We start from the raw sequence: 12,996 nt of genomic DNA on the forward strand, positions 1-12,996 counted from the left end.
GTATTGCTAATCACTGCGACAGTACTAATATAGTCTGGTTGAAAGAGAGTCACAAAAGTTGCCTGTATATCTCGGGTCGGTCGAGTGGGAAGTGTAAGTCCGACAATCTGCAGTGCTGTAAGACAATGGGACTGATCATGCTCAAGGCCCGAAACCGCAAACGCGATGGTGAAATTCTTCGAAGCGTATAGAGCTCGTAGCAAGCCAGCGGGGACACTGCCTGTATTCCATGTGCTCAGGAGACACAATCATCTGAGGTATGCGTAGCCACGTTATGGTGAAGGTCATCCAACTGACGGAAGAGTAGCAATGTACTATCCATCGGGACGAAAGATAGCGCACAAGGGAAAATGCTGGTAGACTTTATTAGCTCGTGTGTTGGAAAGAGCAGAAAGGGACGGTTATAGAGAGAGTTGGAGATGCAATAGCAGCGCAGCATATACCTATCTCTAGCCCCAGCCACCCCCGCTCTAGAGTTGGGGGCGGACTTACAGGCTCACGATTATCCATGCAAGTCAAGAGTCTGTCAATACAGCACGTTTCAAGGCTATAAACAACCAGAGGCAGAGAAATTCCATGCGTCCAAATGTCCCAATTCCTCCACTGGCTCCTCCCATCCACAGACCGACCCGCAAAGGAGAAAACCGCTGAGCACAATGCCAACCTCGCATTCGCCTCTCTCCGGAACGGGGACTGGCAACAAGCCAGAAAACTATTCTCCCCCTTCCCTCGATACATCATGACCGAAAAAATGCTCGAAAAGGGGTGGCGTTTTACGGAAGTGGCATTCGGCAAGTTCAAGCACCACGGCCCGCCTACGTGCTCTGTCGGCTGGCTCTTCACTACCGTGACGGTACCCGTCAGCTTTAGTCGGGTCAATATGATTGCAAAGATGCACATGACACCTTCCGGCGGTATTTTCTCGCTAAAACTGTCTCCGGTGTTGGTATCGGAGTGGCATGCCCCTTGCTACGCGCCACATCCTGACGAAATGAGAGAGATAAAAAGGCGTTTCGGGAAGGGCCTTTTTACTGTAGGCGGGACAATTACTCTACCTGCTGAGTCGAGCAAATGCCCCTGCGTTATCCTGATATCCGGGTCTGGGCCACTTAGCCGGGATTCAGATGTCGGGGCACTGAAACCATTCAAAGATCTGGCGCTGGGTCTTGCACAACAGGGTATAGCCACATGCAGACTGGATAAAGTCACATACACCTACCGGTTATGGTACATGCTGAACAGATGCGGCGCTAGGAGGATGACTCTATTAGACGAGTATGCCCAAGTCTTTGACGCTATTCGGTACATTTCTCGACACCCGGACGTTGACTCTAATCGAGTATACGTTCTTGGTCATAGCCTAGGTGGCCTAGTTGCAGCTCATGCTGCTGCCACAGAGACTTTGGTTGCGGGATGCATACTCATGGCTGCGCCTCACGAGGCCATCTACCGATGCGCCATTCGGCAGTACCAGTATCTGGCTTCTATTGAAGATGATGAAGAACTCACAAGGGATATTTTATCTGATGCAGAGGGACTCGAAGCTAAAGCTGCGTTAGCGGATAGCCCGGACCTGTCTCCGTCAACTCCGGCAGAGAAGCTACCGTTCGGGATTGGACCGGGTTACTGGCTCGAGTGTCGGAAGTTGAGAGTTCAGGAAACGGTAAAGAGACTTCAGAAACCGGTTTTGGTTCTGCAGGGGAGCAGAGATTATCAGATTGATATGGTGGAGTACGAAAAGCTGCGTGCAAGTCTTGGTGGCTCTGATGCAGAGTTTCGAGTGTTCGAGGGTCTGAATCACTGTTTTGTTATGGGAGAGGGGACGCCGTCACCTGCAGATTATCATAAGCCGGGGAGCGTATCTGTGGAAGCTATCGAAGAGATCGCACGTTGGACGGAACAGATACCACAGTAAGGACCACTAGGCTATGTCTGCGCGACGATATCTCTTCAATACAATAGAACTTGCTGCTCATTGCTTAATTGTATGCATATTCACTACATTTTGTACTAGCACCCAGTATATATTCACGCAGAATAGATGCATTCAAGGACGCCGAAGCTCGATGCTTAGCTACACGCAACGGCGACTGATAAAATGCCTCCCATAGCCCCAACGCACAACGCAGTTTAAACTGGATACCGGAACGACTTTAACTGAAAGTCAGTCAGGTCAAGAAACGCCTCATTCTCAAACGATTCTTGCTCTACTATGAGAAACAGCCGTCAGTTAACGCTCATTACAGCAGATTTAGAAGTGATGAGTAAGAATCTTACCTTCGGGCTGTTCGTCTCTTAGCCTATCCCTCTTTTTATTCCACAGGTAATGGATCCCACCATAGACTCCGATCAGTACCGCAGTGAATATGAAGAATGCGAGCATGGTGTACTTGGCAGGCTGGTTGTACAAATATCAACACCCACTCAACAGATTGCTAGCAAATTGTACTCACATAGTAATCCGGTGCATCTCTCTCCCGGTAGGTTTGCGGCCCAATAATATTTCCAACCGCGTAGCCAAGCTGATATACACACCCGAATGCAAACTTCTTGGTGGATCCAGCGACTCCGGCTGTCAAAAAGGTGATGATAAAGAGCACGCATATTGGGACTGTCATTCACACTAATTAGAAGCTGAACGACGATTTAGCGGGGGCACTAACATTGATACATCAGGATATACCCTCCATACCGCGCGCTGTTGTTGTCGCTTGGAATGCCCAACATCATTGCGCACCCAATACAGGCAAGCAGGAGGGTTGCTATGCCGGCGAAGGTGCGGTTGGTGTACTTGGCCACGACCAAAGCCACAAGAGTCCCGACGACCTGCGTTGCACCGGAGCCCATGTTTAGGAGCGTTGTTGTAGGGACATCGTATCCAAAGCCAGCGACAATCGTAGGGCCTGGTATTCTTAGCACATACTCGTGAGATGAGTAGGAAACATACCGAAAGCAGTGACCCCCCCGTTCGGCAAGCCCGTCGAAACCAGCATGAAGAACAACAGATACAATCTCAAATCCGACATCGACTCCCTCAACTGCGGCCAACTAAACTTCCACACCTCCGTGCCTGTCTTGTTGCTCCTCACCCGCTCCAGCGCAACAGCCTTCTCCCGCTCACTCAACCACCGCGCATCCACCGGCGACGCCGCAAGAAAGAAATACAGCACCACTCCGGTAACAAATGTCATCCCACCATACAGCACAAACAAGCCCTGCCACCGAAACGAGGTAGCGTGGTATATCGCCCAGGCAAAGAATCCGCCAAAAACAGACGCCCAGCCAGAGGTAGTGTACCAAATCGCGACGCGGGTAACCTGTTCTTTTTTCGTGTAGAACGCTCCGGTTATGTAGATTGCCACTGGTACGGTTGCAACTTCAATGGCGCCTAGGAAGAAGCGCACTGCGGCGAGGCTGCTGAAGTCGTGGCAGACTGCGTGTAGGGCAACGACGATGCCCCAGACCATGCACATGCCACCGAGGCATTTTCCTAGGGGAATGCGTTGCATGAGGTAGGTTGCTGGAATGTCGCCACCGAGGTAGCCAAAGCTGTAGGAGTCAGCTTTTCTTCGCGTACTGAGTGTAATGAGATGGATTAGGTAGGGTTCATACTATACAAGCGACCCCAACCACGAATATTGACTCGGCGTGAGATTCGTGTCCTCTCGAATGCCCATGATCGCGGCAAAGGATAGACTGTTCTTGTCCATGAGCTGGAGAAGGTACACAATGAATATCATGGGCATGATTCGCAAGTCGATTTTCCTTTTCACTCTCTTTGCTTCGAGAGAGTCGGGGTCAAAGTCTACATGGTGGGTGGCGAGTAGATCTAATGCTTTCTCTCTGCCTGCAACCACGATCGAGTGACCAGGGGATTCATCGGCTGCTCCTAGATCAAAGTCATCGCCCTATGCAGCGTCAGTAGGGTAATGTTGTGGCATACTGCGGGGGCTAACCTTAGCGGATTTTGGGCTGAGGGGGGGCATTGTGTGGGTGTAGTCCAGGGACTATTCCAACTGGGATGCACGGTTACGTAGGGGAATGTATATGTACCTAGACTCCAGCAAGGTCAACAGTGAGAATGACAGGAGTCTGGGTGGAGTTGATAACCGACTGGAGATAAGGATCGGGTATGTACCTGGGACATATCCGAAGGGTGAATTGGCCTGTAAGATTCGATGGATATAATATGATAAGATTCATACCAAGAGTGATATTTCATACGCTACCCACTGCAGCAGGTCACAATGTCTGAACGTTTGGTGCCTGTTATCTCCCTGAGGGGTACTGTCATCTCTCTGCCTACTTCGAGCAAAAGCTAACCCGGCCCTAGATTTTGATAAACGCAAAGAAGAGATTACGAAACAACTAATTAATGCCGCCGAATATGTCGGGTTCTTCACTCTGATAGATCACGGAATCACAGTAGACGAAATCGAAGCTCAATTCGCTATCTCCCGACAGTTCTTCGACCTTCCAGCTGACGTGAAGGCGAAGACGCCGCACGATACCAAGTCAAACAACGGTTGGGAGTATAAGGTGAGAACTTAGTCTCGGACTTTTTTTTGGTCTAATATCTTCCTGCTCTACAGGCACAGCTGCGCCCAAGCACCGGAACATACGACCAGAAAGAATCCCTCTGGCTCCAACGCAACTCCAGCTCCCCCTGGCCAAGCGACGAAGATGTCCCCGGCTTCCACGATCAAACAAGCAACTTCATGACCAAATGTGCTGGCATATCTGATCAAGTCTGTACGTTACCCCACAGCCCTTCAAACCCAACAACTAATCCAGCAGTATCTTGCTTCGCCAACGCCCTCGGCTTTCCCCCGACTTACTTCGCAACTGCAAACGACCCCTCCAAATCTGATTGTCTAACCCAACTCCGCCTCATTCACTACCCCCCCTCAGAAAACGCAGCAGGCACATGGCGAGCAGGAAGCCACACCGACATCGGCTGCCTAACACTTCTGTTTCAGCGTGACGGAGAAGACGGGCTTGAAATCTGTCCTGGGCGCGAAACACACTCTAGCTTTGCGAGTGGGGATGTGTTCACACCTGTACCGGCTGAGACGGGGCCGATTGTGGTTAATATTGGGGATATGCTCAGTAGGTCCCTACTCAATTATTCGGTTCAAGGATGGTAGAGACTGATATTTTGGATAATCCAGTGGCTTGGTCTGATGACCGCCTGAAGTCGAACTTCCACCGCGTACGTGCGAAGGACGATGGAACATCTCCGTCTCGATATTCGATTGCGTACTTTAACCAGGCGAGGCGGGATTTTGTGCTTCAAGGACCGCTGAAGAAGTAGTATGTTGACTCGTTCTTGATTGCTCAGATTATATGGCTGTAGCTCCAACTGATTCCATTCTAGTCCTCCCATGACCGTTGGCGAGTGGTTTGCTCAGTCTGTCGCCAGGAACTTTGGAAAGCAGGTTAGCGTTGGGGCTTCTTAGGATTCTTATGCGAAAGAATATGAAATTAAGATGCATTTTGAACTCGTGTTGCGTTGGGAAGAAATCGTTTATAGTCAGTGCAATGAGTTAAGATCTTCGAGCCCATATCAAGACAGAATTTAGTATTAAACAGATAAACTCAGTCCGTTCATTCAAACGACCCCATCTATTCAACAGTATAGAAAAATTGATCAAATGGCTCTATCTCCGGAACAGGATACTCTAGCAACTGCATATCCACATCATTCCATCCCGCAGGGGTATGATCCTGACCATGGCCGTAACCCTGAGTCCGAAACTCCGTTAATTGCAGCAACGCCCTCAACTCATCATCTGCGTTTGCCGCCGCTCCAATAACGGTTTCTGAACTGCCCAAGGACCTGCCGTTGCTTTCTCTCTCATTTTCGGTAAGAGTGCTCTGGCAACTCTCCTCCCTTGACACCACTGGTGCAGTATCAATGACCAGAACCTGATCCATATAATGCTGAACCGTGAGCCGTCGCTCATTCTCGACTCTCTGTCGGTAAGCATCCACCGCTTCTGCAAAGCTAGTGAGAATATCATGGTAGAGCTGCGCCTGCGGACTCGTCAAGGCGATCTCAGCGAGGACCGTGCATGCACTGCCAAAGGACTCGTTGATATCATGCCGAGGTTCGCCAGCAAACATGGAGAAACCGAGAACCAGACCGGCTGCGAAGACCCATGCTCTAAGTTGTTAGTCTTCTCTTAAAGACATGGCTTGAAGCGGAAAAGAAGCATACTTCAGCAAACACATATTCCCAAATGTAAACCCAGCTCCCTTGGCCTTCACGCACATGTCGACCATATATGATGCTGAGCTTACGCAGACCTGAGCTAGTCTCGAGACTTTGTTGTTTTTGATGTTGATGTCGGATGCTTGATCTGGGTCGCTGATGAGGTGGTCTGGTGCTCTTCCACGGAGTCTCGACATCAAATACGCAACCAGGAACGGTCGGGTGATTAAGATCACGGCAAAATAGTAGGCGCAGGAGAGATGCATGCTACCCATGAGGGATTGCCTGTCTAATGGCCTGAGGTCTGAGGAGCCCCGCTCGAGGGTAGACTGAGCAATGAATGTCCGTAGATGTGATGGTAACGCCCTGCTCCAATGTCGAAGGCTCTGAAGCTGTGTCTCGGCCAAGGGGACATGGAGCAGGCCGGTACTCCTGCGTTGTGCGTCAACAATATCCTCGAGGATACTGCATACCTTGACCATTGCCTTGAATGGGGACTGCGGGTTGTGAGTGTCTGTAAAACTGCCATCCTCCCTAGGTAGCTCGTTCGGCCGACCGAGGATAAAACTGCTCAGAACATTGATGTTCTGGATACTGTGCCAGATCTGTAGCTCTTTACTATTACATTTATCGGTAAATGCTCCAGGTAGTCCCAGCATCAGAGCACCCTTCGATGCAACACCAAGGAACATGGCCGCTCCACTCCGGTTACACGCCCCAAGCATGTAGAACGCGACAAGGAGAAATATCCGGATACTCTCCAGACTCTGGGAGACAAACATGTTCTCAAGGGCAACTGCTCGGGCGCGAGCAAAGTACGCTTTGCATAGTGGTTGGTCCTGAGCGAGACCACGCGCTTGGGCGCCTATGGCCAAAGCGAGATCTAGGGCTGTTTGATTGCCATCTTTTACTATAGATTGAGATGAGCTTCCTTCCTGATCAGACATTCGTTCGCGGATAAGGTAGTCAAACTCTCCTGCTGTGAAGAGCTCGAGGATGCCGCTTGTCTGTGGCTAGGGTTAGCTCGTGCTAATGCGACCCAGGTGTCGTCACGTACAGCCTCTAAATACGCGTCGATCAGAGAATACAGCTTCGCCTGCGAAGTATCCAATCTGATACCGCTACCGATGATAGACAAATCCGCGTCAAGCGTGACATATTGGCGCTCTCCGTCGGTAAAGGAGACAGATCCGGCATACGCTCTAACGGTCTTTCGTAGAAAATGGAGAAACGACTGGGATGAGGTTTCTCCTACATATACTACCCAGCCCAAGGGTGTGAGTGTATTATTTCTAGAATATATAAGACGCATACCTTTCTCGCGACCACTCCCAGCACTCAATGTTGTCTCATCTTGTCTCTCCACCGGGATTTCCATCGAGAATGGCGACGGCAAAGAACCCCTCATGTTACCTTCACCTTGCAGAACATCTTCCGACACATCCGACTCGCAGAGATCACTCTCCTGCCTGTAATTCCTCCGTCGCCGGTCGATCCCCGAGTAGGTACAATGGCTCGCTTGGCCTCGTCTAAGGCAAGACCCGCAGGGCTGCAGGGCGTCACATCTTATTTTCAATGTCTTACACGGTAGACAAGCGCGGTATGAGCGGCGACGGTCTTCCGGGCGGACTTTTGGTCGTGGCATGGTGTAGCCAGCGTCGATAGGGATTTGGGGTAAAAGATGAATAGGAGGGGGTCGTGGCTCTTATCCGATCCTTTAGCCGAGAGATAGTTATCATAAGTATGGGGTAATTGATCAGATTCATTGGCAAAGCTGTTATTGGCTCGTTTTAGGCGCAAGTTTAGACACCATGTGCGGGGCACGCTGATTATCATTCTTTTGCGTTTTCCCAACGCTGTACCCGATGGTATATTCATTTAGCAATGCTTCTGTTGGATGCTAGTAATCTAATACAGCCCCCATGCCGGACTTGAAACGAAAAAGGTCACTGCGGCCGGAAACCCAGCAAGAGCAAACAGGACAGCTCCCGGTCCCTGATCAAGGTAGATCAGATGAAGAGCTATTATTGCATCCGCATCGAGAGATACCATCTGAAGCTATTACAGTAGCGATATTCTGTGCTCTAGCATACGAGGCTGTTGCGGTCAAGTACAGCCTGGATGAAGAGTTCACCTGCCGTGTGAGGGATATCGGTCGCCAGAAACATGTCTATTCTTTTGGCCGGCTAGGAAACCACAAGGTCGTCATAGCTCAGCCGTCTCAGATGGGCACCGTGAAAGCCGCATTATGTGCTGCAACCGTTAGCCAGCAATTCCCAAATGTCCGGTTTGCCTTGATGGTCGGTATTGGGGCCGGTATCCCCAAGATTCCTATACATGACATTCATCTGGGCGATATTGCTGTCAGCGTTCCTCGAGAAGACCATCCTGGCGTCATTCAATATGACTTGGGCAAGTACGAGGGCGAAGGGAGGTTCGTCTTGAAAGGGTCTCTGAACAAACCTCCATCGATTTTGCCGGGTGCAGATGCCTCGTTGGAGGAAGACGAAATAATGGGACGAAGTCCGCTAATGAGGATCCTGGCAGACATAACCAACAGAGCTGACTATACACGACCTACTACCGAGGATCTGCTATTCGACGAGGAGTTCCATCACGTCAGAAAGGGTGCGGACTGCAGTGAGTGTCAAGCATCTTCCGACAAGAAGCTTGTAGCTCGTGGCAAACGCCACAAGGAGGAACCTAAGGTCCACCGAGGTCTCATCCTGTCAGGAAATGGAGTTATCAAAAATCCTTATGATAGGCAGCACTTACTCCGAAAATACGGCGATGCCATCTGTTACGAGATGGAAGCAGCTGGGATCATGGATGAGATTCCATGTCTAGTAATTCGAGGAATATGCGATTACGCCGATACCCACAAGCAAGACGAAGGGCACTACTACGCTGCGGCCGTGGCTGCCGCCTACTGCAAGGTTGTGATCTGCAGAGTTGACAGTGAAGAACTGGAGGAGGCGAGTACTATGAGAAACTTGCTCAGTGAGGCGCTGAGAGAAATTCGGGATGAACAGAGGTATGCCGTATGCGGTTAACCATTGTGTGCTTTGTGAAGACTGATTCTCAAAGTCATATACAAGACTGTGTCAACGAAATAGGTTGGAAGCTGGACTCTGCAAAACTGCCCATAGCCGGAGGCGCTTTCTTCGACTCATACACTGATCAACATGCAGTGGCTTGTCTTCCAGGCACACGGACTGAGATATTGCAGATTATCAAAGCCTGGGCAACTGATCCAAATGGAAAATGTATTTTCTGGTTGAATGGGATGGCCGGAACCGGGAAATCGACTATCTCTCGAACAGTCGCAAGAGACTTCAAAGAAGCAAAGCTCTTAGGAGCGAGCTTCTTCTTCAAAAAGGGAGAGAGCGATCGAGGGAATGCGAAAAGACTTTTCCCGACCCTTGTACAGTAGTTGATGATCAGCTTGCCCGAGATTACGCACAGCATCCAGAGAGCGACTGATGATGATCCATTCATCTCGGAGAAGGCCCTTGGGGAACAGTTTGATAGACTGCTTCTACAGCCACTTCTCAAGACAAGCCTGGCACAAACTAGGACTATCATCATTGTTATTGATGCCTTGGATGAGTGCGAGTCGGAAGATAACAAAGACACTATAAGGACTCTTCTACAGCTTCTGCCACGAGTACAAGCATTGAAATACTTGAATGTACGATATTTCATAACAAGCAGGCCCGACTTGCCAATTCGGCTGGGATTCGAGGAGATCGAAGGTTGTTACCAGGATCTGGACCTGCACAACATTGCTAGCTCAGACGTAAGCAACGACATCCGCTTATTTCTGAAGGATGGCCTTGCACAGGTTCAGAAAGATCATAGGCTTTCATCCAGCTGGCCCGGGGAGCGAGCTATTCAACTTCTGCTAGCAAAAACACAACCTTTATTCATTTCTGCTGCCACCATATGTCGATTCATTGGTGATCAGAATTGGAACCCTCAAAAACGGCTTGAAATCATCCTTGCAGACCAGACTGTGAATGCTTTCAGCATGGGCAGCCTATATCTACCAATCTTGAACCAACTTCTCCTAGGACAAGACGAGTGGGAGTCCCAGCAGCTGGTACAGGAGTTCAAAAAGGTAGTGGGAGTGATTGTCACCCTTACCTCGCCTCTGTCAGTGAACGCTCTTTCCCTACTGCTTGATGTAGAGAGGACGAATATCAGCAAGCGATTAGCCCGTCTTCATTCGGTTCTCAACATACCTAATAGTCTATATGAACCGGTCAGACTGTTGCATCTATCGTTTCGGGATTTTCTGCTGAGCGCGAAGGCAAGTCAGAAGTTCTGGATAGATGAGAAAGCAACCCATCAGGATCTTCTTGAACACTGCCTCAGAACCATGGACAACAGGCTACAGAAGAACATTTGCGACTTGCCAGGAGATGGTACACAACGCAGCGAGGTTGACATGGCAACTATCAATGAAAGTCTTCCTCGGGCGCTGCAATATGCGTGCCATCATTGGCCTTACCATTTGAAACACAGTCAAGATCATGTCACTGGGATGGATAAGGCCATCGAGTTTCTCGAAAAACACTTTCTTCACTGGTTTGAAGCACTGAGCATCCTCGGTAGTGCATCTGAGATTCTGGTGTTGATTGACGTGATACGATCGGTGACTCAAGTACGTTGTAACGCAGTCATCTACTTAGGTTCTGGAACTGAATCCTACAGGGTGCAGAGGACTCTGGTATCTCGGAGTTTCTCTACGACGCGAGACGCTTTATTCGACAAAACGGACACATTGCCGATATAGCGCCGCTACAACTTTATTCTTCGGCGCTTGTGTTTGCACCAAGAAGGTCGCTGATCAGGAGAAAGTTTGACAAAGACCTCCCTATATGGCTTGACGAGCTGCCCAAGGTGGCGGAAACCTGGGATGCAGATTTACAGACCTTGGAGCATCATCAAGTCTGGTCTTTGGCTGTTTCACCTAATGGTCAGCTCCTGGCATCAGGATCCTGTAATGGGACAATCAGGATCTGGGACAGTACCACTGGAGCTCTTTAACTGACTCTGAGAGGCTATTCCAATGATATCATATCTCTAGCATTCTCACCAGATAATCGACATCTTGTATCTGCTTCTTCTTGTGGGGCGATTGAGCTTCGGGATACCAACATTGGAATTCTGGAATCATCCTTTCGGCTTCCTTCTCACTCTCAGCTGTTTGAACCGAAGTTCAAGTTCTCGCCAAATATTACCCACTTCGCAATTGGCTCAGACACTGGTTTAATTGAGCTTCGAGACCTTGCCACTGCAGTCCTGCAACAGACTTTCAAGCACAGTCCTCATGCTACCAGGTCTATGGCATTCTCGCCTGACAGTCGACGTCTGGCATCAGGCTCCATAGATGGGACAATCAAGCTTTGGGATCTCACCACTGGAGCTCTGCGAGAGATTGTTAACAGTCCTCGGGTTTCGTCCCTAATCTTTTCACCGCAGAATCAAACGTTGGTATCGGGGTCTTATGATGGAATAATCAGGTTCTGGGACACAAGTACCGGCGTTCTGCATCAGACTGTGAAGAGTTATCCATACCAAATTGTGTCTATGGCTTTTGCACCAGATGGCCATTATCTCGCAATAGGGTTCAAGGCAACTGGAAAGGTTCAGCTCTGGGATAGCGAATCTGGAGTCCTACAAAAGACTCTTGATGGACATTCAAGAGGTGTTACCTCTCTAGAATTCCTGCCAAACAGCCAGGCCCTAGCGTCAGGCTCCGATGACGGGACAATCAAGATCTGGGACATACGTGCTGAGGCTTTACAACAGCCTGATGGTTCCGAAGACCATGGCCGTCACACAAGCTCAGTTTATTGTACTTCTCTCTCACCAGACGGTCAGCTTCTGGCATCAAGCTCAAAGGACGGGATAATAAAGCTCTGCAATCTTTCTACTGGTAACTTGCATTGGACTCGGGCGTGCCCCTCAGAAAGTGTTTTGGCTCTTGCATTCTCGCCAGATGGCCGATTACTGGCATCAACCGGCCGGCAAAACATGGTGAACATCTGGGAAATTACCTCTGGCCGCTTGAAAAAGACCTTTCGAGCCCGTTCAGACCTTATCTGGGCAGTTGTGTTCTCACCAAATGGCCAAGTCTTGGGATCGGAGTGCGATGACGGGACTATCACGCTCTGGGATATCACCACTGAAGCAGAAACTTCCTTTCAGCAGGATGAGGTTGAGCGTTCTATCATGAGGGGTGGCTTAGCATTTTCTCCTGATGGCCAGGTTCTAGCATCCTTCATGACCGATAGGATTAGGCTTCGGAATATCACCACTGGCGCTGTGCAGGAAACCATCACGGCTTTAAACATGGTTGGCGGTCTCGAAATGGTCAGCTTGACTTTTCTGGAAGACTGCTTGCATGTGGATTCCACTTGGGGGTCCTTCAGAGTTAACTCCAAAGATTACAGCAGTGATTCCCGTGCAACCGACACTGAGGTATCTCTGATGGAAGGTCAATGGGTAGCCCTTCGAGGTGAGAAGACTCTATGGATGCCTCCGGACCACCGTCCATCCAGTTTTTGTATCAAGGGCAACACACTAGTTCTTGGACATCACTCTGGTCGCATTTCCATTATCGGGTTTCGTCCATGACAAGTCACTTTCTCGCCAGGAGTTCGATGAACTACTGGCAGACGAATGGCATTTTTCATGTATCCTGGAATAAAGAGATACGATAAAAAGCCGATATGGGTGTAGGCAATGAATTACATTGCTCTACGGAAAGGTTT

At 49.6% G+C, this 12,996-nt stretch overlaps 5 protein-coding genes across 5 annotated transcripts; 3 read left to right on the top strand and 2 right to left on the bottom strand.

The window, feature by feature from the left end:
* Window positions 1-586: 586 nt before the first annotated feature.
* On the top strand, window positions 587-1,915 carry BJY04DRAFT_220046 (Alpha/Beta hydrolase protein; the record flags this gene model as incomplete). Its single annotated transcript, XM_073716758.1, has 1 exon — window positions 587-1,915. One exon carries the CDS (start codon window positions 587-589, stop codon window positions 1,913-1,915), a length of 1,329 nt encoding a protein of 442 aa, XP_073569264.1.
* A 185-nt stretch (window positions 1,916-2,100) lies between these two features.
* Window positions 2,101-3,986, bottom strand: BJY04DRAFT_229012 (permease of the major facilitator superfamily; the record flags this gene model as incomplete). The annotated part of the gene is made up of 7 exons (XM_073718963.1): window positions 2,101-2,210; window positions 2,278-2,398; window positions 2,454-2,611; window positions 2,664-2,903; window positions 2,948-3,549; window positions 3,613-3,908; window positions 3,957-3,986. 7 exons carry the CDS (start codon window positions 3,984-3,986, stop codon window positions 2,131-2,133), a joined length of 1,527 nt encoding a protein of 508 aa, XP_073569265.1. The 3' UTR covers window positions 2,101-2,130.
* A 261-nt stretch (window positions 3,987-4,247) lies between these two features.
* On the top strand, window positions 4,248-5,459 carry BJY04DRAFT_208601 (isopenicillin N synthase family dioxygenase; the record flags this gene model as incomplete). The annotated part of the gene is made up of 6 exons (XM_073714007.1): window positions 4,248-4,284; window positions 4,334-4,539; window positions 4,593-4,752; window positions 4,798-5,109; window positions 5,172-5,313; window positions 5,378-5,459. 6 exons carry the CDS (start codon window positions 4,248-4,250, stop codon window positions 5,457-5,459), a joined length of 939 nt encoding a protein of 312 aa, XP_073569266.1.
* A 166-nt stretch (window positions 5,460-5,625) lies between these two features.
* On the bottom strand, window positions 5,626-7,859 carry BJY04DRAFT_229014 (uncharacterized protein; the record flags this gene model as incomplete). Its single annotated transcript, XM_073718964.1, has 3 exons — window positions 5,626-6,166; window positions 6,221-7,221; window positions 7,272-7,859. 3 exons carry the CDS (start codon window positions 7,857-7,859, stop codon window positions 5,626-5,628), a joined length of 2,130 nt encoding a protein of 709 aa, XP_073569267.1.
* Window positions 7,860-8,136: 277 nt separating this feature from the next.
* BJY04DRAFT_220050 (uncharacterized protein) lies at window positions 8,137-12,859 on the top strand (the record flags this gene model as incomplete). Its single annotated transcript, XM_073716759.1, has 5 exons — window positions 8,137-9,248; window positions 9,302-9,638; window positions 9,687-10,880; window positions 10,931-11,246; window positions 11,307-12,859. The coding sequence occupies 5 exons, from the start codon at window positions 8,137-8,139 to the stop codon at window positions 12,857-12,859; spliced, it is 4,512 nt and encodes a 1,503-aa protein (XP_073569268.1).
* Between the last annotated feature and the right edge of the window lie 137 nt (window positions 12,860-12,996).

The sequence above is a fragment of the Aspergillus karnatakaensis genome, assembly GCF_047715665.1.
Source record: "Aspergillus karnatakaensis strain CBS 102800 unplaced genomic scaffold BJY04scaffold_37, whole genome shotgun sequence".
NCBI lineage: Eukaryota > Fungi > Ascomycota > Eurotiomycetes > Eurotiales > Aspergillaceae > Aspergillus > Aspergillus karnatakaensis.